Source organism: Pomacea canaliculata, linkage group LG5 (genome assembly GCF_003073045.1).
Source record: "Pomacea canaliculata isolate SZHN2017 linkage group LG5, ASM307304v1, whole genome shotgun sequence".
Taxonomy (NCBI): Eukaryota; Metazoa; Mollusca; class Gastropoda; order Architaenioglossa; family Ampullariidae; genus Pomacea; species Pomacea canaliculata.
The window spans coordinates 22,477,871-22,501,720 of record NC_037594.1 but is presented as its reverse complement, the minus strand read 5'-3'; the positions used below and the strand labels follow the sequence as shown (position 1 = coordinate 22,501,720).

General features: G+C 42.5%; 2 protein-coding genes and 1 non-coding gene across 3 annotated transcripts; all 3 read left to right on the top strand.

The window, feature by feature from the left end:
- The first annotated feature begins 102 nt into the window (after positions 1-102).
- On the top strand, positions 103-17,430 carry LOC112563691. Its single transcript, XM_025237940.1, has 15 exons — positions 103-809; positions 9,324-10,334; positions 10,754-10,955; positions 11,357-11,552; positions 11,753-11,921; positions 12,434-12,529; positions 12,967-13,166; positions 13,755-13,863; positions 14,357-14,606; positions 15,171-15,260; positions 15,756-15,912; positions 16,299-16,468; positions 16,557-16,717; positions 16,850-16,997; positions 17,408-17,430. The coding sequence occupies exons 3-14, from the start codon at positions 10,763-10,765 to the stop codon at positions 16,961-16,963; spliced, it is 1,905 nt and encodes a 634-aa protein (XP_025093725.1). The 5' UTR covers positions 103-809; positions 9,324-10,334; positions 10,754-10,762; the 3' UTR covers positions 16,964-16,997; positions 17,408-17,430.
- Trnal-uaa lies at positions 1,766-1,848 on the top strand. The gene has a single exon. It is a non-coding gene; the product is annotated as a tRNA-Leu (tRNA).
- Positions 17,431-17,940: 510 nt separating the features above from the next.
- Positions 17,941-23,397, top strand: LOC112563696. The gene is made up of 10 exons (XM_025237944.1): positions 17,941-18,079; positions 18,609-18,730; positions 18,952-19,113; positions 19,319-19,444; positions 19,626-19,786; positions 19,934-20,042; positions 20,385-20,519; positions 20,968-21,101; positions 21,266-21,430; positions 21,695-23,397. The coding sequence occupies exons 4-10, from the start codon at positions 19,358-19,360 to the stop codon at positions 21,813-21,815; spliced, it is 912 nt and encodes a 303-aa protein (XP_025093729.1). The 5' UTR covers positions 17,941-18,079; positions 18,609-18,730; positions 18,952-19,113; positions 19,319-19,357; the 3' UTR covers positions 21,816-23,397.
- Positions 23,398-23,850: the final 453 nt, after the last annotated feature.

Below are 23,850 nucleotides of genomic sequence, written 5' to 3'. Positions count from 1 at the left end.
GCGCGCGCACACACACACATACGCGCGCGCTCGACGTAGACGTCAGACACATCTGTAATATATTCTCCGTACAGGTGAGGCCACTAGGGACACGGCAGCTCCTAGCAACACAGGGACCGGTCACACGGGAACTGCACAGGCCACCTTACAAGGGGCTAAAAGCAGTTGACTACTTTCTGCAGCGTGGGTCTCGCTGTCGCGCCGCCTGGATCGCGCTGACGACGTTCCTCCCGCTCTCCATGTTTACTGGGAATGACCGGATGTAAGGTGAGCAGGGACACCTAGCTGCCCCTGTCCTCCGGTCTGTGTGTGTGTGTTCACGCTGACGTAGCAGGGTCTCTTGTACCCTCCCCCTAGTCGCACGTTGGGACTGAGCCCACGACGCTGAGTAGGAGAGATTACTACCTGCTTACAAGCAACAGGTCAGAGAGTTTCCTTGACACAAGCGGTGTGCTTACCTGCCGACCGACTGTCGAGGGGGGCAGCTTGACTGAAGGTGTGTGTTGTCAAGTGCTGCACAGGAGGAAAGGAAGTGAAGAAATTTTCCCTTGATATCGGTGACAGAGAGTGGAAGATGACTACTACCGTGTATTGGTCAGTGATGGTGGTTGTGGTGTTGCTGTTGACGGTTGGATTACTCGGCGACGCGCTCCTGATGTCACCTGGGGTCAGTCGCCACTCGTCGCCAAGTGTCAGGGGTCGCTCAGCTGCCCGATACCCCGCGTCCAGGGGCACTGCTTCTCTCCCTGTACACGGGGATGCTGCGACCACCATCGTGGATGTTGAGGACGAGAAATGCCAGGAAGGAGGTGAGTGTTTACCTTAACAGCAAGTAGCTGTATAAAGGACTGCGTTATATCAACTAAGCATCGTTCAACGACGATTTGATTCTTCTGAATAATTATGCATTGGAAAACCTTTAAGACCTGTGGAGTATGTGGTCCGATTTTCTTTTAGAAGGAATAAAAAGTATTATATATCTCGCCTTTTAGAAAATCTTGTCCTCTTCATTCTTCTGTCCTGCCTGGCTATGTACGTGCGACCAGAGGAAACATAATGAAATGCTTTTAGTGGGATGGGGAATAGAGAAGGGGACGAGAGAGAGAGAGCGAAAGAAGAAAAGGATAAAGTATTTTTTTGGGGGGAAGGGGTTTGCTGAGGCCCGGACTAACATGGTACAGGTAGTCACAAATATACAACTCATTCACACTTTGGCATGCGGTATGCAAGTAAAGCATACACGGTTAAATCAACTGTTGATTTTTCTGCTTGTTCTCATGGAGTCTTGACATTCCACTATTGTTTGTCGATAACCCAGTACTCGATCCTTTATTGGCTTAATCGCGTAGTTGTTTTACCGTCGCTGTAGTCGTATGACTAATATGTCAACCTCAATCTTCCGAACTATTCACATTTCGCAAACTGTTATCTTGAGATGCGCCCATCTCTCTAGCTGCCTGGGGGTGTTTCGAGCGACTGTGTAAAACTTATGAGTAGACGTGTTTTCTTCCTTTTCATGTGCTTGTCGATTAAAGTATTTTCTTCTTTTTTCTCACCCCTCCCACTTTTTCCGTCTTTTTCCACACCACGTGCACGGTTTGTTAGTTTGCATATAATTTTACTGAGCACGTTCTCAGCTCAGGTGTCCGTTCCCCTAAATCACCGAGAACTGTGATGAATGAAGCCTCTGAACAGGTTATGTTCATGAGCTAAATGAAATATATTACATAAACATATTGTGATAAATATAGAGCGTATTGCCGGAAGTACGGTGGCCGAGTGGTTAAGGCGTTGGACTTAAGATCCAATGGATCAATATCCGCGTGGGTTCGAACCCCACCCGTACTATTATTTTGGGGGGAAGCCACCCTGGTTTCTGCGAGGAACAGAAGGTATCTGATTCAAGGATTGATCGGGTAGTTTGATAGAAAACTCCCAACAGCTCTCCAAAAGAAACTGAGCATCTTATTTATCAAGAGACGTAAATGAAAGGACTGGACTCCAATGGTTCGCAAATTTTGATCGGTGAGCTGCAAACATATACACTGCCTGCGTAATTACAGCTTAATAACAGAAAACTCACGCTTAGATATTTGAAACTGAGGTTAAGTGTGGTCTGATAAAAACATTTCGACAATTTTGTTTTTCATAATAAGCACAGATCGATGTGGTTCAGATACTGCATTCGATATGAATGAAGATCGGGAAAAGGTCAAACTGATACCTAAGGGCAAAGGTCACATGCATGTATAATTCTCCGAAAAGTTCATTGCATCGCTGGCCTGACAATCTCGCGTGTTATCGCGTTGTTGACAAGGCGCAGCGTCGTCACATTCAAGTCGAATTATCTCACCTCACCGCAGCTTGACCCCGAATATCTGAATAAACACTTGTTTAGAGAGACTCGTATCTGGTCTCTTTCCGTCTGTCAATTATGAAAGCGCAGTAACGTTTTTTTTCCCCCGTAAAATGTTTCAACATTGCTGTGAGTTGACTGCCGCCATGTTTGAACTCCCATAGTCATGCTGTATCAGCATTTGGAATGCACTGCCAGGGTATTTTCGTATTTATTTGTACATTGCCAACCATACGTGATTTTTCTTTCAAGCAGCTTCAGTTCTTGACCTGCTTTAATTTTCAGGACTGAGGACGTAGATGTCATTCATGTTTTGTGTTAGTGTGTGGGTGTGTAGTATAACTGATAGACTCACCGGGTGGTAAGATGGCTGCGTGGTGGATTCAACAAGTTTTACTTGGCTTCAAGTTTTATTACAGCCCTCGTGGTCTATCCAGTAGTTTTGATGGTATATAGTGGCATTTCTTACATTTTTTCCTAACCTAACTTCAAAGCAGGGTGTGTAAAAACCGGATTTTATATGTATATACACATGGGCCTTCTAGTCACCGAACGTGTATCCACAGGAAAATAAAAGTATGTCCGGTACAATAAAACCATCATTTCTAGTCGCAGGCAGACTGCTGTTTTGTCTGCAGAGCATCAGTTCCCACGGTATTATTGTCTGACCTGACAGGCACAGACCGCCACCGCTGTTTGTCACTGTCACCTTGGTCGCTTTTTTTTTTTTTAAAGCATGTTGACTGTCCTTTGATTCTGTCCTCAGGGAACACACGATAAGCGGCCTTGATACATTTCGTCTTCTTCGCCCACAACTCCTTGTTGCCTACATCACTGCCTCCTGTTCACAACGGAACAGTTGCCCTCCTCACTTCTGACGCGAAAATACAGCGTCTTGTTGTCTCGCTTTGTTTTATTATTTTTTTATTTATTTTTATTTTTGCTAAATGATCTGGTCCCAGCATTTCATGGCCGAACATGTTGACAGCATTTGTAGTAACACGGTGAGAAATGTAATAAAAAATTACAGTGATTTTCGCCAGTTTTTGAAATCACTCGAGTATTGTTTTTTATTGAATAATTGAAGACTAATTAATAGTTTATTGTCGTGTTTACGAGGCACTACCCATGGCTCTCACGCCAGGTGAGTAGATAAACATCAACGACGGGTTAGGTCGGGTTTGACGTTCATCGTTCCTGTGACCGTTCTTTATCGCCGGCGGAGGTGGTCACATGACCACCCAAATGTCGAGTGCATTCACATTATATTGCGACCACCCTCAGTATATCGCATCACTAACCCTCTTCCTCTCGTTGCCCAACTGCACACCACGATGCTCTGTCGGCCACAAACCTCTGGTAAAAAATAAATAAGTTAAACATGTTCACCTTGTCACGGAGAAAGTCGAACTGTTTAGGATGCGCCTGTCTGGGTAGGGGGAAGGGACTGAGACTGCTACCCCTTTGTTGTTGTCGCAGGGTTAGGCCCACTTTCAGTGATGTAAGTAGGATGTGGCGCTGACATTTCCGGTTGCAGACAAAGCCAGACATCGACAGTGGAAGGACTGAATGGAGATGGCAGGGACCATTTACAAGGTCCGTGGTTGAAGTTCAATGCGTAGCCAAGACTTCTTCTTGGACACCAACAGTTTCATTTGCTTGTGATGGTAGAACCATAATGAACTATAGGCTTCTGCTTTCTCTGAAAATGATTTTACAACCACAAACTGTGTGGAGACCTTGCCGAATGTTCTGAAGCAGGCATGTCAAACACCCGGTCCGTTGCAAGCACACATGCGGCCCCCACAGATGACACGACAGCGATTCGCAAAATCTGTTATATAGTTTTTTTCCATTCCTTCCTGAAAAGTTTAAAAACTTCAGGAAGTTTGCAACAAGTATGATGGCAATGTTCGGTTCTACTTATATGTAAACAGTTTTTTTCCTTTCATGAAATCAACACTTCTCACAGAACAAGATCTGATCTCATCAACATCTTCTCATCTCTGATGAAAGTCGGAACAGACAGCAAAAATGTGTTATTAAAACGAGGTGTCAAGCAGAGGACAAAACACTAAAAATAGTCATAAATAAATGTTGATTTTGAACAATGTATTTGTTGCTGTTGCATGCAAGTCCATGTTGCGTTTAATATTTGTCTTTCATTTGTGAAACTACTTCATTATGGTCTCTTTTTGTGCTTACTTATTGCAAGATATTAGGGACCTTCCTCCTAGACTTCCACGCTGTGAATGACGGAGCACTTCGTCACCAAGGCTTTCAAGCGTGAAGCTCTCGGGGAAGCCCAATGTCGCGGCCATGCGACTGTAGGCGCAGGTGGACAGTTATTTTGCTGACGACATAAAGGAAAGTTTTCTTTGTTGGGGAGACGGCTAGACTGCTGTAGGCTGAAAATGGAGAAAAAGTGGAGTGTGGTGTTTGGGGAGGGGAGAGAGAGGTCACGTGACGTCTAGTGCACAGCAGTTGGCGTAGACAGTGGAATGTATGTACAATCTACATCCTTCAGGTGAAGTGTTTTTTTATTTTTTATATTTTGGCGCTCTGCCTTCCACGAGATCAGACGATAAGCAACCATTCATGCGTCCTGTCCTAACTATACAAGTTTAATGAAACGTTATATCAGGCACTACACTCTTCCCCTCCCGTCCCCCCCTTCAAATAAACGGTCTAAAAAAAGAAAAAGCTCGCATCGTGTGTACAGATGGCCTGATCGCAAAGCGACCAGTCAGCAGAGTCGTCGTGTGGTGTGACGCTGTTCTCGTTTGCGTTGTTTGGCCAACCTCCATCGTCTCTTGCGTCACCTCACCCCACGCCAGTCTGGGGGGGGGGGTCAGTGGAGGGTAGGGTGAATGCTCTGTCACCTGAGGTCTGCTGGTACGACGCGGACACGTTGCGGAACTCACAGACAGACGGTGAATAAAAGGTGACGACGCCACCGGTGTACAGGGGTAGTAAGAATAACCGACTTGCTCCTAACCTCGGGGGTAACGGCCTAGACCCGTGTAACCAGCGCAAAATGATTGGACTATAGTCTGGTGTGGCGTGCTTAGTCCCGACTAACAGAGGCCTAGATGCACCCGAGCAATGCAACCAGACTCTGGGTCACTTCGTGCTTGTGCGGCGCGAACTTGATTGCAGACTTCACTTATCACCCTATCCCATAATCCGTCCAAGGGTCAACCACTGTGTTAGCTGACGTTAATGACCCTTCCCGTAGTGCAGTGGTAAAAATACAAATAAACAAACAAAAAGAAGCTTGTCTCTATAATGCAAGCGGGCATACACCTGTGGAAATAATACCTGTTCCACCATAAAGCTGGCCGTCGGGTTTTTCTCCAGGTTACCCCAGTCCTTAAAAAAAAAAAAAACTCAAGTAATTTGACAGTCCCTCGAGGGAGACAAAACCAAACATCGGAAATGATGGGCGATAACGAGACAAGGCGAAAGTAATGATCGTTAAGAGGACAAGCTGCATGACCGAGCAGCGATTGTGACGAGACAGGGAAGAAGCATCAACGAGCATGAACAAAGAATAATGACCATGAAGAGTAAAGGCAATGACCCTGAAGGAAACAACTCAGGATATGTGTGGCAGATAAGGCTGAAAAGACGGATGTTGGTGATATACACGGCAGAAAATAATGACCATGAAGAGGACAAAACAAGACTAGAACGACCATGAAGATGATGAACGAAAATACAATGACCATGAAGAAAGCGACTCCAGAGATATGTCACAGGTAGGGCTGAAAACAATAGCAATGTCCATGAAAGCACAGATTGACCATGACGAATATAAGACGAGGCAATGACTTTGAAGGAAGTTACTCAGGGGTAGGGATGGAATGGTGGATGTAATATACACGGTACATATACAGGGAAAACAACGACCATGACGACAGCAAAACAAGAATACAGTGAAGGAATAAGGTTCAGGTAAGACGTCAGGTAGGGCTGAAAATAATAATGCAGCCTCTGTCAGACCTCTCCCTACCCTCTTCCCCTAGGATGGGCAGAGAAAACAGTACTGACAGTTCACGGTTGACTTGCCATCGCCATGAGCGCAGGTCAGCGACCTTTCATGTCGTTTACAACTTCTTACAGTTTGATGCAAGACTTTAATCACTATGGAAACAAGCAGCCTGGCAACCGGTTTGTTATGGGGTGAGATCTGCCTAGTAACGTATAAGGATTTCAAACAAATCTGTCTCTCTGTATCCGTGCTTTCTTGTGTTGAGAGAGAAAGTGAAGGAGGAAGTGGAGAAGTGAAGTCCCCACAAAATGCAAGTCTGCAGTTGCGCAGACCACCTTATCGCGAGAGGAAGTCAAACAAAAAAAAAAAAAAGTGTCACACGTCTATCCAATCAAGTCCAGTAATCCGAATGTCCCTGACCTCATGTTCCCACCTTTTATTTTTTTTTCTCTCTCTCTCCTTTCGTTTTGTTTCCTTCTCTAAACGCCCACCAGAGACCCGCGAGGGGAAACTAGGTCGACCGGCTTGCCACTGTCGGCCACAGACATTTAACCGTCTAGTGAAGTTTTTTTTTTTCCCCACCAGAACTCCCCTCCCCCACCTCCTCTCCATTTTTAAAGTGACTTCAATGGATATTTACAGCTTTTTCGCTTGGTTAAACAGGTCGTAAACAGAGCGGTTCCTAAACTTGAGAGTGGTGTGCATGAAACTTTATGGTTAACAAAAGGAAGGACACTATGTTTGTTGGTATTTTACTAGAGTAGACCTGTCCTGTAAACACGTGCCACGTCCAGACATGGAAGCTGGACTCCGAGATGTAAACCACAATCTAATATCTATCTCACTGTCTTGGTGACCCGCAGTTCACACTCGTGCCACCGGACCTCGCAGGAAGAGAAAGAGAATGTTCTTTGAAACACGTCGGCCATTGACAAGAAAGAATCTCTTTTCAACGTGAAACCACAAAAGCTTCAATCAAAAAAAAAAAAAAAATCATATCATTCAACTTCTGTCAGGCATATCATGTCAGGCATGCGTCCTCGCATGTAGAAGGCAACAAGCATGCAGCGCCGAGTGACAAAGCATTTACAATGTCGGCACACCTTGACATACCTGGTGACAACCTGACGTTTGTGTACAGGTGTGCGTGCGTGTGTGTATATATAAATATGTGCATGTTCGAGATTATTTGTATGAGTGTGTGCGTGCGAGTGTCCTTGTGTCTCTCTGTGCTTGTGTGAGAGTGTGTGTGTATACGTGCGTGTCTGTGAGTGTGTGTGTGTGGTGGGGAGGGTCTGAACTAGGAACAGACATCAGACGAGATGGCCTGATCGCAAAGGGACCAGTCAACAGTCGCGTGGAGTGACTCGGGTTGTGTGTGTGTATCGTTTGCCCCCACCACCTTCTCCCCCCTTTCTACACCGGCTCTTGCGTCACCTCACCCCATATCTGTATAGTGTATACTGCTCCTCCCCCAAACTGCCTTTGCCCGCCTGTCGTTTCTTTCTCACGAGGCCACTGTCTGTATGTGGAACCATTATGAGCGACAGATTTTCACGATTTCCTTCAAATAAGCACAATTAGTAGATGATGCTTACGACCGACTAATCATGCTTTCACACACGTGTTTGTAAACACATTCGAACGGATATAATAAGTCGATTTCGTATTCTCTCTCTCTCTATATATAAAATCGTCTTTCAAGTCTGTTTCTGAGGAAAGCACTAGTTGGGTGCCTTCCCTGGTGTGTTCGATATCTTTATCTTTTTTCCTTTCTTGATGATAAATTCTGTCTGTTTGCGTGAATACATGTCACAGTCAGAGATTACTTATTTTTAAATCAGTTGTGGACTCTTTTGGTGACCACTCAGGGAACAGATCCATTTTATGGAAAGGGACAAATATTACAAGAAATAATATAGTCTGTCTGTCTGTCTGTCTGTCTGTCTGTCTGTCTGTCTGTCTGTCTGTCTGTCTGTCAACTCAGTTGACTCTCTCCTCAAATAAGCATGTTGGTTGCTTGTTACCCATACATAGTGACATTCAGCAGAATACAATGCCAACCAATAACTCAAATGTTCTCGAACAACTACAGTGGAACCTCGGTTAACGAACTTAATCCGTTCTGGAAAGTTGTTCGTTATCCGAAATGTTCGCTATCCGAAACAATTTTTTCCATAAGAAATAAGGGAAATAGATTTAATTGGTTCCCAGCCCCTGTTGACTCGCTATTTGAAAGTTACAGGCTATAAAGGTATGTTTTAGTGAGAACAGTTATAATGCAATATAAATGGAGTTCAATAAACATAAAAACATTAACGAAAGCATTTAAACATCAGAAAACTCGCCGTTTTGACGGCGTGGTTGGAAGCAGCTGCGGGGAGGAAGGGGTGGAATTACTGCTTGATTCCCCTCCATGAGCACACGTGATATTATAAAATCGGGGGTGACTTTCTTTTGAGGTTCAAGGAAAAAACGTGTCCAGTGTCTGTTCCTTCTGCCTTTTTTGTAAAACTCTGCGGTAATACGACATCACATATCCGACAGACGCATGCCACCTTCATACTTTGAAATCATTTCCTTTTTCATTTCATTTGTTGGCCGCTTCCATGTCATTACCTCACTACTATTAATTGGTCTTAATCTTCTTTGGAGCCATGATTGAGGATTATCTTATTAAAATAAAGCAGAACAATCACTAAATAAGAAGGATGCGCACAGATAAGGCTCGACCGATCGTAATTGTGTCTCGAGCGCGAATGATGACATGCTGGTCGGTCACGTGTGGTTCACGTGGCTGTTCGTTATCCGAAATTTTGTTCGCTATCCGAGACAAACTTTTAGCGAAATTTTTGTTCGTTAACCGAAATATTCGCTATCCGAGGCGTTCGCTAACCGAGGTTCCACTGTATTGCGTTTAGTAATGAAACGACTCACAGTTAACACTTCTGACTTTGGCGCCACCTGTTTCAGGCTGCATACGGGCACCAACCATCAACATCCGGGTGTTAGACAAAGCGCGGGGAAGACATAACCAAGATGGACTTCAGGCAAAGCACGGAGACAGTGGGCACCACAAGCCGGTGTCGCCAGGCCCACAATACGTCACCAGCCGTTCCCACGGCAACGACAAGGATCGTCAGTCTTCGGGAAACGCGGAGGTTCTGGGCTGATAACCAGACATGACCCTTCCTCGGAGACAGATTCTTCCAGTGCTTCTATCCATCCAGCCAAAGGCCTTGTACTCAGGTCACACGGAAGACTTCGTGTGGACGGACGCACAGCGCACGCACGTGCAGAAGAGTTGTCTGATCAGGGAAAGAGTTACTCACATTCATCGACATCAGCACCCAAGTCCGATCAACGGTCATCTTCCGGGTCGTCGAAGTTACATCGTGGTGGTCATTCACTTCGAGGACAGCAAAGGCGCCAGGAGGATGGACTCGAGGCACACAGACACGATAGTGTTTCATCCAGTTCCGGCAACATGGAGAAACCAACCAGTGTGGATTCAACCGTTCTTGGACACCAACAGTTACATCTGGAGTCAGCGGTTAGAGGCAAAGACAACGCGCAGAAAGACCACGGACCTACTCAAACCAAACAGAAAATGGACAGTGTTCACAGGCGTCACAAAGACAAGCGAACAGGAAAGAAAAACAATCACAACTCCAAAGATTCGCAGGATAAACATGAAGCGAGGTCTTCTGGCCCGACAACATCAGAGAAAAGTCTTGACGATAACACAAAAGCCGTTTCTTCTCAGACGGGGAGAGGCACCAAGGGCAAATCGTTTTCGTCTAAAGTCACAGATGCAAGACCAACAGAACGGCTGGGTCACGAGCGAAGAATACCCCTTTGTCTAAAGACCGGGGTGGACGACAACCGAAGGGAGAAGATACCGGTTGGCAGGAAGGAGATCTTTCGGACATCGGGGAGTATGCTGACGACTTTCCCAGGCGTCCCGCTGCCGCTGATAGACTAGTAAGTATGTATTAAGCTACACTTTTGCGGCCCTTTGCTCCCCAAGGAGTAACAATGACCAAACTAAACTAAGCTACATTTTCAGACCATCCTTCAGGAAGAATGATGCAGTGTCCTCCAAGTCCGTTTTTTGGACTGGAGTGTCTGTCCGCCTTGTAACTCTGTCTTGTGTAGAGGAATTTCTGGAGGATGTGCTCAGGCGTTTGGTCCTCTAGGATCAGGTACAGTTGGTCTGGGTTCAGGTTATCTTCTTAAACACATAAGCATCAGTCGGCAGCGATCTGTTGCAGAATCTCTACCTGTTGTCATTGTTCAAGAAAATGGTAGGGGTCATTTGTGGGGGTGAGTTAGCCAAGCATCCAAACAGTGAACGACAATAATTATTATTAATCACCCCAATCACTTTTTTTTTCTCCCAGGAACGACGAATGTCTCCCAAACTGGGCGAAACCATAAGATCTTTACTGGAGTCCATAAACCGCGTGATGGGGGTGGTTAGCAACCAGATGCATTACGTCCACAACGACAACGACTACGTCTTCAACGGCACGCGCTACGTCATCATGACGGGCGTACGAGAGCAGCTGAAGGAGATAGCCAAGGCTAGCGACATAGCTTACGGTGAGGTCGAGTAGCAGCAGCTACATAAACCCAAAATGATTTCACATATCAAATCACTTACAATAATATAATAGTGTGATTGTCTAGCAATCTCCCAATGGTGGACCTTTCTTCGTGCTATCATAATTTTATTAGTCTTTCTGTTTTGGGAATCTGGAGGTGGACTCCATTTCTGTGTGTATGTGAGTGAGTGTGTGTGTGTGTGAGAGAGAGAGAGGGTGAGGGAGAGAGAGGGTGTGTGTGAGAGATATTGTGAGAGATTGTATGTGTGTTTACTCTTGTGTCTAGTGTGCTCATCAATGGCTGCCAACACAACTCTTGTAAACAATCTTTTTGACCTATATTGATGCGATTACTGTCCTTAGCACAAAGATGTGTTGTTGTTGTGGTTGTTTACCTAGACGCCGTCCTGAGAGCGACTCTGTTGACGAAAGACATCTACATACGGGCTCATCGCGGGCGACTGACAGGCCCCACCACCAGGTCCCTATCTCGCCCCGAGATGAGCCTCCCTTCCCTCTACACCTTCATCAGCAAGGCTTATTCCGAGGACAGGGAAGCACAGCAGATGCTGCGAGACATACAGAATTATAAAAGGCAGGCGGGGAGGGGCGTTCTCTTGGTTTAGAATGTGTTACCCTGGTGATAAAATGTTTCAATGACACTAACTGTTCTTTTACATGATAAGTAGCTTCATCATGATTCAAAAAGTGATCGAATGTTTTCTTTCTTATTAATGTTTTTCTTTCATGAGTGGAAGTGACACAATGCAAACAATTTTTGTTTGTTTAAATCAGGCAACAGCAAAGGATACAAGTCAGATTGCACCAGATAAGGGAAAAGTTACAAAATAATCACGCACCCAACTCATTACGAACTGTGGTGTACTATGTGAACATGACAAACCATAAACTCAGAAATGAACTCAACTACGCTACACGCATGCGCAACAGCAAGCGCAATAACGTAAGTGTTTCACGATATTTATGTTATTATTTTTTAAATCGTAAAGAACTGTTAGAGCACGTTGGCTGTAATGTGTCCACATTCAAACAGGAGATTTACAAGAAAACCATAAACCCACTGATGAAGACTGAAGATGAAAAATAACTGATGCTAGAGCTAGTAACTATTTAGTTTACGATAAGATGGTAAAACTGTATCTTGTCTTGAAAGGTATTTATGTTGAGGGTCTGTTGACTGTTCAAGAATGATCTCATGTCCCCGGAATTACTTTCGTATTTTGGATTAACACCTGGCAACGTACATTGGGCGCCAGGAAGACCATCTTGTCCAGTTTCAGTTCAGAAACAGTTCAACTGTTCGTGTCCACAGAAGACACGTCTGCTAGAGACAGTACAAGAATATGTTTCAACTGCCAGCAAAAAGTGATTATATGTATGTAAGAGAGAGATAGAGTCCTTCAACAGTGGAGGATCTGCGACAGGAGTTGGTGACGGTCAGTCATTTCTGTGCAGATCATGTTGGACGAGAGACGCCACGACCTTCTCATCGCTAAGGACCTGCTGACGAAGGCCGACGACCATCTGGCTAAGGGCAGCCAAGACTACAGGGTAAAGCATCCGAGGCACTTGTCTTGATCACAAATTAGCTGTAGGCAAACGAAATGTTTTTCATCTGGGAACTTGTAGCCGAGAATGTTTTTGCCAAGAACTCACGCTGGCCGCAGAGATAGGAATGGATCTTGGTTGGTTTTATTTTGTTTTGTTTTTGGATAGTGAGTTTGACGGAGTAAGTCGGATGTAAAGGATTGAGCTTCATCTGCGACTCTTTTAATTCTTGACATCAGCTTGTGATGGCAAGAATAAAAGTTCTTCTAAATACATGCACGTGTAACTAGACACACCTACGTGTTTATGTTTGGCATATTTCTTGACTCGACATCGATCCCATACTTGCCAAAGATAATCATGTCTCCGACAGTCTGTGTCCTGAAGACGACATCTTGACTGCTTGAATAAGGCCGACATGTTTGATGTTTGACTGTCAGGGCAACTACCAGGTCGTACAAGATTTCCGACGATTGTCAGCGGGAAAGGACGAGGACAATGTTGGGCCGCCAGTCTCCCTCCGCAGACGTCCCCCCGACAATGACGTCACTGCTGAGGAGCGAAGACAGATCCTGCAGATCATCGACCGCGTGCGCGAGCATGCACGTCAGCAAGAGGAACGTGCGAGACAGATCGAGAGGTAAGGTACACCAAATAAAAAAAAATACTTAACAACTTGTTCGCCCTTCGTTCTAACCCATTTTTTTTCAAAAATGATTCTGTCATGTTTATCTGTTAAGAGAACTAAATTTTGACGTTTCCCCAGTTTACTCAAATAACATTAATTCAAGAAGATGACAAAACTCACTTATGTCTCCTCCGCTGTAGTAGTTGACTTGCTGGGAATATTTGAGTCTTAGTTCTCTTTTGTCTCCATTTTTTATCCACATATTTAAAATATAGTGTCAGTGGAAGCAACTCTTTTGTCAGACAATTTCTAATCAGACATACACATTCATGTCAAACTCGCTACTATAAACATGAACACAATACACACCTAGCCGTTATGGATGTGTCAGTTAAGACATATCAAACCACAACAAGATATGAAAGTGTACAGCTAGTGTAAATAATGTACAACGATCTGAGCAAAGATGCAGGAATGCCTGTTTCAGATATGCTTTTGGTGAAAGTTGAACCCCAAGCTTTCTCGCCTTTACTTGAGTTTGGTTAAAAATTCCCCAGTGCCTTAACCCATCTCATCAAACTTAGTTCTGCTTTTCTACAGGATTCTGCAACCCGCCATACGCAGGAGCCAGCTCGTGACGAAGCGAGAAGGAGCACGAGATGCCGTTCTTCTGACGATGATAGGCGAGCGCTTGACCACCGACGGCAAGGTAGGCAGCTCTGATCTTGTGATGCCTCGCCTTCTCGCTCCCAACATCATGTATACACCATCAACGTTAACATCAACACCTCCACATACAGCACATCTGCATACATCACCGACGCTAATACCAGCACAACTGTTTTTCTTAACTGGGAGAAATGTCGAAGTACGCGAAGACCACATGACACCAAAGGTCTGAGGACATTAGAAACTTAATGCTGATGCAAATATCAACACAACTGCATACAAGGCTAGTGAACACAACTATTTATAAGACAGGTGCAAATGTCAACATAGCTACAAATAACACAATCTGCATACAACATCTGAAAAAAAAAATGCTTTTCTTCTTGAGAAAGACATTGGCCCTTGTGTCATCGCTAAACGCATCACCCATTGACACGACAAATGGTGATTGTAAGATATATCAATAAAAAAATTTGAAAAATGAAGTTGCGTTTCTAAAATTTAAAAAACTCTATCGTCCACACGCTGTGCAGAAACTCTTCTCGCTTCTGGACACACTACGAGTCCTCGTTGGCAGCCAGCAGGAGCTCAGGTGGAGACCACCGTCGGAGTTGCTGGGCAGGGTAGAAGGATCTGGCGATGATGAGGACGATGACGACGATTATGAAGGCTGTGGAAGTGGGGTATCACCGCTTGACTTCATAGACGATGAAGACTTTGTGTTTGTAGATGAAAAGAAACCGACAAAACGGCCATCTTCTACTTCTGCGATGGCGGAATTTGGTGAGAGACTGAAATGAATAATGGATTTTTTTGGCACCACTTGGTGTGACGAGCGGTAGACACAGACCTCGAACTGGCGATGAAGGTTCATTTTGTACATATCTATGCCATAAATTACGTTTTTTTTTAAATTTATGATTTTCCAGGTGGCTTTTCAAATGAATTAGCCAAAACTGTTAAAACTTAAGATAAAGGATTATGTATATATGATAAAGTTTTAAAAATTGTGTCTTAGTTTGAAAAGCCACCTGGTTGTCTAGTCGGTTCCGGTCCTGCATTTTGCACTACTTGGTATAGGGACTGGTCGAGTTTGGAGAATTAGCTTCATCTTATAAATTGCTACAGACTTTGTTTTTATTTCTAAGATTATTACTTTTCATCACATAAAATAGAGAATCCTTTTCTTACGCTTGCTCGGGGAATGTTATTATTCCCATTCTACTACCATCCTAGCGATGAAAGATGCAATCCCCATCCCTCTCTCTCTCACATACACACATAAGAACAAACATGCACTCGCTTCTTGCCCCTGGTGTAGAAGAATCCCTGATGATATAATTTCAGGAGAAAAGCTGTCAGTCTACCTGGATGGTGTCAACCTGAGGAGTAACGATGTCGTACAGCGCGCGGACCAGGTGTACGACAGGACAACCGGTATGTTCCAACAAAACTTTGTCATTCCACATTCACAACCGATACAACATGGTTCACGATGACTTCGCGGAGTAGGGAAGTAAAGGAAATAAGAATATTGTCATTTTCAGACTTTTTTAAACACTGTGCTTTCATATTAATATGAGAAAGAAATTATCTTTTTCTATACTTAATCAAACCAGTGAAACTTTTATTTGATGCAGCCATATGGTAACAATCGTTTCAGGTTGAATTAATGTGCAAAATTATTGCCATTTTTTCTCACTGTATCTAGTTCTTTCTGTGTCTTTATGGCTATTTCTATAAAGACTTTTTGATCCAGATGCATACTAAAAGTAGGTGTAACTCACTTTAAGACACGCGCACACGCAACCTGCAGTATTTCATTTTAATATGAACCATTTGGCGTACCGAAAACTGAAAAAAGAAATTATTATTACACAAACCAGACGCTTTATCAGGTTCATAGTTTTCTTGGTCTTCTCCACACCATAGAAGCTGCTAAGCAGTGGCAGAGCGTGGAGAAAGTGACGGAGGACACCGCGACAGCCTACAAAAATTGGAAAGATTTGAAGCCAATGGTACAAAACTTCATCGTACATGCCGACAACACCAGCAAGATGGCCAAAGATTTGAGCGAAAGGGTCAACAGGTAAAGGTTTACTAAAACGGAATTGTAAATCTTTATGAGTCTGTCGATGTAGGAGTTCAAATCGAGTGATGTTTTGGCTGTTTACTCGCGTGTTTTTGTGCTTATTTATATGTGGATCTCATGTCTGATTAAGAGAAATCTGAAATATGAAACATGGCTTTTCTTAAAGAAAAAACTTTTGTTTTATTTCAATGTGTTTAAAGAAATTCGAGTCTCTTTCTCACATTCAGCAATCCACTGACCCGTGACACTCCACACTTACATGTATGTATGCAAACATGTGCAACCACACACACATACATCTGTACATGCACGTAGGCAATACACATAGACATTCGTATTAAAGTTTCATGTCTTCTATTCTGTCTTCATAATTCCACATCAAGGTTCCACAGCTCAGTCAAGGAACGCATGGACAGAGCAGTTCACATTGCGGAACGTGCACTGGCCAAGGCGACAGTCAACAAGACTGAGCAGTCTCCGTCTCCAGGGCAACCAGAAACGGACAAAGTAGCCAGCGATGACGCATCGGTTATCATCGAGGCCTTTCAAAAAGGTAGACATGGTCTGCTTTCTTTTTGGAAAATGTCCTGACCTGTCTGACTATTTTATGGTGTGTTATGCGTGTGTTTATGTGCGTGCAGTGAGTGAAGTGCGGAGCAACACGCAGGCCATTGCTAACATCAGGAAGGTGCTGCCTCGCACGTGCGACCAGGCCACCCGACAGATTCAAGCCCTGCGGGACAATATCTCGCACCTGAGATTACAGGTGCAAAGAGCTCGAGAATTGCTGCAGAGCATGCAGGTAAACAGTTTAACAATATGCTTATATAATTAGTCTTACTTGGCGTTTCATTCGCAAAAGTTGTGATGCATTTCCAACCAGCATGTCCTGACTTTGAAAACTTTTGCAAGCATGTCTTCTTTAAATTTTCAGCTTTCTGTCGCAAAGACTGGCAATGGCTACCTGTCAATTCCTGCTTGTACACGACGACATCACGCCGTCACTCACAACAACAATCGATGTTTGTATCCGGAGTCAGACAAATAATGGACCCATTGTTTTCGTCAAAGGGAACAACTCGGTAACTCAGCTGTTCGCATTAGATGCATGCATACAGTTCACAACTTTCCACCATCTCAAGCCCTTGTTGTTTCGACATTAATGTAAAAGAAAACTGTGTTTGTATGTTATGATTGCATAAGCGTTGCAGTCATGATTTGTTAAAACTATCTTGCCTCCCTTTTTACCAATCTCCATCATTTTAAAATTCATTTAAACACCAAGAACTGTTATTTTATGCCATTTAAAACTGCATGTACACTTTGTAAATTGGGAAAGCATACAGTAATATTCCCTCTCATCCAACACCCAGATCCTATTCTGTTTTTCAAAAAAGTTTTATAAAACTATTTAGCATACTTCTTTCTATTTTTGTACTTCTGTTCCTTTTCCTATTTTAAATTCTTTTAAATTGTTGTTGAACTTTTGCAGGTATCTTTGAGTCTGTCCTTAGAGAAAAAGAAACCTTTGGTGACAGCTTATGATAGTAATGGCAAAGTCTTGAACAAAGTGTCATCAGACCTAACTTTGATAGAGGATAAATGGTATGACATCAGAGTTAGCAGGTGAGATTCTATCCAATTATTGTGTTCTGTCCACTCCACACCAGCTGTGAACAGTGCCGGGATCTTTTCTAGCATGCTTCTTTGTGTTCATATGAAAATTTAAACAATTTTCTGCATGATGATCAAACAATCAGCACATTACATGATATGAACTGTGCAGTCTTTATTTTACTATGTAATTTTTTTTATTACTTTCAAAATGGAATTTTGCATGAAAATAGAAAATTGAAATATAGTTCCTTGTAAATCTTGTTTTGTCTCAATAAACTCATAAGAAACTTTTGTGGACTTCATGTCTTATAGGGATGGAATGGTACACAGACTCAGAAAAGAAACTGTTTTGTAATTTGCAGTGCTCAAACTAGTTAATGAAAAGTAACATTTTATTTTCTCAAGAGTGGGAACCAGTCTGTCATTGCACGTTGCTTCAAAAGATGGAAAAGAAGTGTCAGAAACAGATGTCAGAGTGTCTGACATAGCCTTGCTACAACCTCACCCTACACATGCCTACATTGGAGGACTGTCAGATACAGAACCGGTAACTATGCTGCTTTGCATACTTTGAATCTCATCAAAACTAAAGATGGTAATAATTTTGTTATAACACATCTGCCATATGGCGCATGTTTATCACAAATGATATGTATTTGGGAATATTTCATTAGCTAGCAATTGAAATGCAAGAAGCCCTACATGCAAGCATTTTACACATGCATTCAACATCTGTAACCTGCTACATGATATGCAGAAAAGGATAGTCTAGTGAATCAAAAGGTTTTCTCACATGCTTATATAATGCACCATACTTTCCTAAGATGACCCAGCTGTACAGTGGGTACCTAACTCCATAGAGGGCTCGGGAACATAACAAGAGGGAAAGCTGGCCCTGAGACAAGAAAGAACTCTAATTTCTCACTCCCCAATGTCCTTAGAGTTATTGAACTTCTTTTACCTTTTTTTTTTCCTGAATCTATGACAGCATGTCATATGTATGCATAGCAACAGATAGATAAAAAGTTATTTATTTAAAATTATAGTTTTATCATGTGGCTGATTGTTTTATCCAGTTTTCATTAAGCCGTGACATCTGGACAGGCTGCCTTGCGGGGCTGAAGCTCAACAGTCAGGTTGTGCCCCTCCTGCACACATCCAGCGAAGGCGAGACACCACAACTCTGTACAAGCCAGTGGTTTGTGTCTTTTCGTGATAAATTAGGCAACATTTTTGAACAACCTAATTAAGCTGTGTTTGTGTAAAAGAAGTGCTCGGCTGGGAGCTGTGCACAGATGCAGTGGACTGTCTTTTACTGGTTAGTTTGATGATGTACATGTATTTGGTTATATAGTAATGATACATCCAGCAGAAGGGACCATAAACAGAGAAGTGCATAGTGTTGCTTTCCCATTTCAGTTCTGAGACACATGGTGGCAGTTCACTGGTTTTTGAAGGAGCTGGATTTCTGCACTTCCTGCAACAGTCTTACCACCAAGAAGGACAGTGCAAACTGTTCATTTACAGTTTCGGACTCTTCAGTCATCAGCAGCACTTCTACATGTTGTGAACCAAAGACAGGTAAGCTGCACATTTTAAGTGTTAAACAGTGTTTAGCCCTATTTATTAATAAATTGAGTAGACCACTATGCATGTCACATGCTTTTGTAGTTTGCAGCTTTTCATATTAGTATAGTTTATTTCTTGCTTCTACTCAAGGAGCATAGAGCCACAACTTTTCATATACTAAACCCCATTCTCATTGGCATTTCATGGACTCTTCCAGAGGTTTCTTCTTCGAGTGGTGCTTGATGGTGGTGCTGTTATGATAGATACCACGACTCCTTCAGAATCTGTCATTTTGCGCAGCCGTCAGAACAACTTGACTGATGGCAATTTTCACACATTAAAGGTAAAATGCCCCCATCTACTTTTGGGATACAAACACAATAATTACTAAATGAAAACAAACCACATAAAAGCAAACATAAACTTTTGAAAAGTGCAGATTCATTTTCCATTCGAATCTACACTATGTGATGACTGTCTCTTATTTTCTTGTAGTGTAATATATTTTCCAATATTTTGTTCAGATTAAGTACAGTGATAGCACCACATACCCAGAACTTGATGGTAAGGATGGTGCCTTCACCATAGAAAAGGGAACACCTCGTTTGCTCACAGGTATGGCAGATGGTGTAGTAGCTGGAGCCTTTGTGACAAGTCAGCATGGCTTTGAGAAATCCAATTACAGGTACTCAGTTTTATTCTTTTTCCTGACATTTCTACTTTTTACTATCTCTGTGAAATACACTCGACTGCAGATCATCAAAACCAAGACAAAATAAAATTCTGTAGACTAATCTACAGCTAGCTGCAATACTTCGATGTTCTTTTTCAGGCCCTTAATCGGCTGTCTTCAAAAACTAGAAATTGATAACAAACCATTGTCAAAGGAACAAGCCGACCATGCCATCGGTGTGTTTGTCGGTACATGCCATCAAGAAAGAGTAAGCTATCCAAAAAAGACTTCTAATAGACTATCAGACCCTAACTTTTTTTCTGTAGTTTGCCTTATTGCATGACACCAAGAAGTAAATGTAGAAGTCTTGGATGTGAAGCACATTGGATAGTTGAGTAAGGGCCAAGATTTATAACTTCTTAAACATTTACAATATTGTATTAACTATTTGTCTATGATATGAATTAATAGTAACTGTGATTATCATGTGCACAAATATTAGAAAATTTATTCTCATTCCTTGGTGTCAGCAGCCTAAATGCTGGAGTGGGGAGGGAACCTGAACCCAGACAATCTTCAGCTCTAAACACATGGTGATTACTTCCCCTAGGTGTGGTCAAGCTGTGTGCACTTTGACCTGAACAACAAAGGCATCGACCTGGGCACCTTTGACAAGTCAGACATTGTGGCTGTGCTGTTCTCTCCAAATGCACGAGGGCCACTGCTTAGTTACACAAGAGAAGAGGTGAGAAATCTAATGCTAAGAACATTCAAGAACCATGTTTACTTCCTTTGTGTGGTTTTGTTTAGGTAGCAGAGCTTGCTCATGAATTGTTCATATCCAATAGCTATGTGTCTTGAGTGTGTTTGTAAACTTGGGTACAATTAAAAAATAAAAATTTACTTCCCACTTTGCTGTTTGCTTCCATTTGAACATGGACATGCACAAAGCTGAAATCTGTCATGTTATGCATGGTTGTCATCAATGTTACAGCTGATAGAGAAAAGCTGAGAACATGTTTACTAGACATAGTCAGTTTTTATTGCTGGAAACAAATGCACTTAAGAGCATATAATTTTCATCATCATTTACACACACAGTGTTTAGCTATTCAAACATATGGTGTTCATTGCTAATATAATTAATATCTTACACCTCAAATAACATCTCAAATATTTCTTCCAACAAACAGAAGTTTCAGGCCGAAATATCTTCAACAGAGTCGGGTCTGCACATCAGCACTGGAGACAAAGATGTCACTCTGAAACGTCCTGATGGCATCACAGAGCCTCTCAGCCTTCTGACCATTACTGATGATGGCAAAAAGTAAGTAAAGAACACAATTTTATCGAGTTCATGTGTCTTCTTGTTTTTACATGTGTATGACATGAGAAAATGGCAAAGGTGAATTTCTTCATTAGCCATTCAATGTTGACTATTTCTGATATATGGCTGAAGTAAGTTTCCTTGTGGTTCTTATGCTGTTGTAGTGTGAGATACAAGGCATGGGGGGAGTCAAAGGAAACCAACTATGCAGGGTTCTGGTCAATAGCCTCTGACATCAACGGTCCTCATCAGGTAACTGTGGGTCCTGATGTCAACGACCCTCAACACTCACTGGTTGGTGATGTGGCCCAACTAGTCATTGGCAATCGGTGAGGCACAGCACATATTAACAACAGTTTCTTTTAACTAAAACTAGATTAACAAAGAGAAGTGAGATTCATTGAAAACTACAAGCAGTTTTGTCATCAATGATTTTCACATGACCAACACAATCATCATGAGTTAAATTGTTGAATGTAAAGCTGTCGTGGAAAAAGAAATGTATATGAATAAAACACGCCAGAATTTTTTCAAACTGTTGTTTACAGCCTAGATTTCACTAAAAAATTTATGTGAAATTGTTGGGTATGCAGGTACATCAACCTTGCGAACTATGCACACATCAATGATCTCCAGCCATGCCAGCGCCCTCTGCCAGATTTAGTGATGCCAGAAGCAACCAACGCGAAGTTGCCTGCATTGGTTGGCTTCTGACCTCACAGAAACATGTTCTTTGGAATTTGCTTGCTGACCCAGCTAAATGGTGTGAACTGATGAAAGCAGAGGGCTCAGCACTGCCTGCTGCATAACTGTTTTAAAGCCAGTAATCGTGTCATCCAGTCCTAGGAAAAACAGTGCCTTTTATCGACTTTGGTGATGGCAAAAACAACTGACAGCAACAGTGTTTTCTTTCAGAGATTCATCTGAGCTTCGCAAACTCAGAATATTAAAAGCCAATGACCTCGAGACTACAGTTGTACCAATCCTGCTAGTGCTGTGAAACTCCACTGGAAATCATAGTGATTAGTGTTCAGTAACCCTATTGTCTCCACCTCTTTATACTGGTCTGCTTATCATAGATTTATTGTAATGCAGACTGTTGAAAGAAAATGCCATAGTTCATTTTATTGATGAATTCTGAATAACTAGATTACCATAGTCTACATTCTACTTGATTTGGGGATTTCCACTTTGACTAACACTTGTAAAACAAACATACTTGGGCAGAGAGACTGGACTTGTCCTTTGTTGGCATCCTTAAAAGCATGCTAACTTGACTGTTTGGGTGACACTTTATGTAGCTACTTCTTTAGCAGCAAACAGCTTGATTATTTAAAGCTTACAACTTACATTGCATCAAATGATGCATGCATTCAAGGTGTTCTGCATCCGATATTATGAATCTTATCAAAATGACAAGGTTGTCTCCAAGAATTCATTTACAAAGTTTCTGTCCTTACTTAAATTATACTTGGTTAAATATTTCTGACAGCTGTTGATATTCTTTGAAGTCTTAAAAAATTTTTAAGAATTCTGTTGTTTATACACATTTTGCTATTTGTGTTATACACAAGTGTTTGTGCAGTTATAAAGAGACTATGTAGGTTGCAGTCACAATTAGTCACAGGACTAATACTAGTACTACACACTAGTACTATGACAGATTATACCAAGTGTATAATCTAAGAATTGGATGGTGTAGATGTAGGTGTTGACCACTGGTCGGGTCTAGTTCCAACCCCTACCAGATATTTAGGTGAACCTCAGAGACTGGCGTGCCCTGTATCTCCAGGCACCAGGCAGTGCCAGACAGTAGATACAGTGGGAAACTGCTTTCCTTGGACCAGTTCCACTGTTTGTTGAGCAGCAGAAGATCAATGGACCCATAACAAAGCCATGTGAGTTTTTCTGTTCAACTTTATTGAAGTGCTGCACATTCGTCTTCCTTCTCCCTCCAGGCTCGGCCCAGCTTTGTGAACTTTGTGCCATTCTGTAGTGCGGGCTGGTATAGATCCTCCCAGTGATTAAGACATTCGCAACAGGAACAAGGAAGGATCAAGAAGCAGAAAGGACTGCGACAACATTACCGTCATCCTCTGTTTAAAAAGGCCTCGTTAAAATTTTGTTTTTGTTTCCCTTTAGTTCTACATCGCAGTGTGTATTATTTTGCGTCCACATCTGTTGGGTGGTTTAGACAGTCATGTGTCAGTTTGTCCTGCATTCCTTCATTTTTGTGTGGGGCATTTGCTCCCTTCATCACTATTTTAGATTGTTGATAAATTTGTATTGTTCACTTTGTTTTGATTTTGCTTATTAGTGGTTCAAATGGCTATCACCTGCCTCCGGCCAAGCGAGTCACTGTGGAGTTGTAGTGCATGAGTGAATGGCTGCGACTGTGTGTCCAGCAACACCGGAGGCAATTACATGACAAGTACCACCTATATTGCTACTTTGTGATAAAATACATGACAAACTGCAGAAACAGCTAATATAGATAAAAAAAGAAGTTGTAAGTATATCCTGTACCTGTGTTTGGGATTTAAACAAAAATCAAGCCTCTGGACATAAGGAAGTTGATTTTTTTACCATCTGACCAGTGTGTTGGAATACTTTGAAATGGTACTAACCACTGTCCACGAGAAATGCAGCTGTATTTAAATTTTTTTGAAGTTTTAAAATAAAAATACATGAACTACATTATGTATTACACCTTGCCACAACACTTCAATGATAAATGGCAGCCACTTGT

Excerpts from the sequence above, each read along its gene's own strand:
- LOC112563691 (XM_025237940.1), top strand. The coding sequence starts at position 10,763 with ATGTCTCCCAAACTGGGCGAAACCATAAGATCTTTACTGGAGTCCATA. Across the intron at positions 13,864-14,356 it reads GCTTGACCACCGACGGCAAG|AAACTCTTCTCGCTTCTGGA; the intron begins GTAGGCAGCTCT and ends CACGCTGTGCAG. Across the intron at positions 16,469-16,556 it reads CATCGAGGCCTTTCAAAAAG|TGAGTGAAGTGCGGAGCAAC; the intron begins GTAGACATGGTC and ends ATGTGCGTGCAG.
- LOC112563696 (XM_025237944.1), top strand. The coding sequence starts at position 19,358 with ATGATAGATACCACGACTCCTTCAGAATCTGTCATTTTGCGCAGCCGT. Across the intron at positions 20,043-20,384 it reads GTACATGCCATCAAGAAAGA|GTGTGGTCAAGCTGTGTGCA; the intron begins GTAAGCTATCCA and ends TACTTCCCCTAG. Across the intron at positions 21,431-21,694 it reads CAACTAGTCATTGGCAATCG|GTACATCAACCTTGCGAACT; the intron begins GTGAGGCACAGC and ends TTGGGTATGCAG.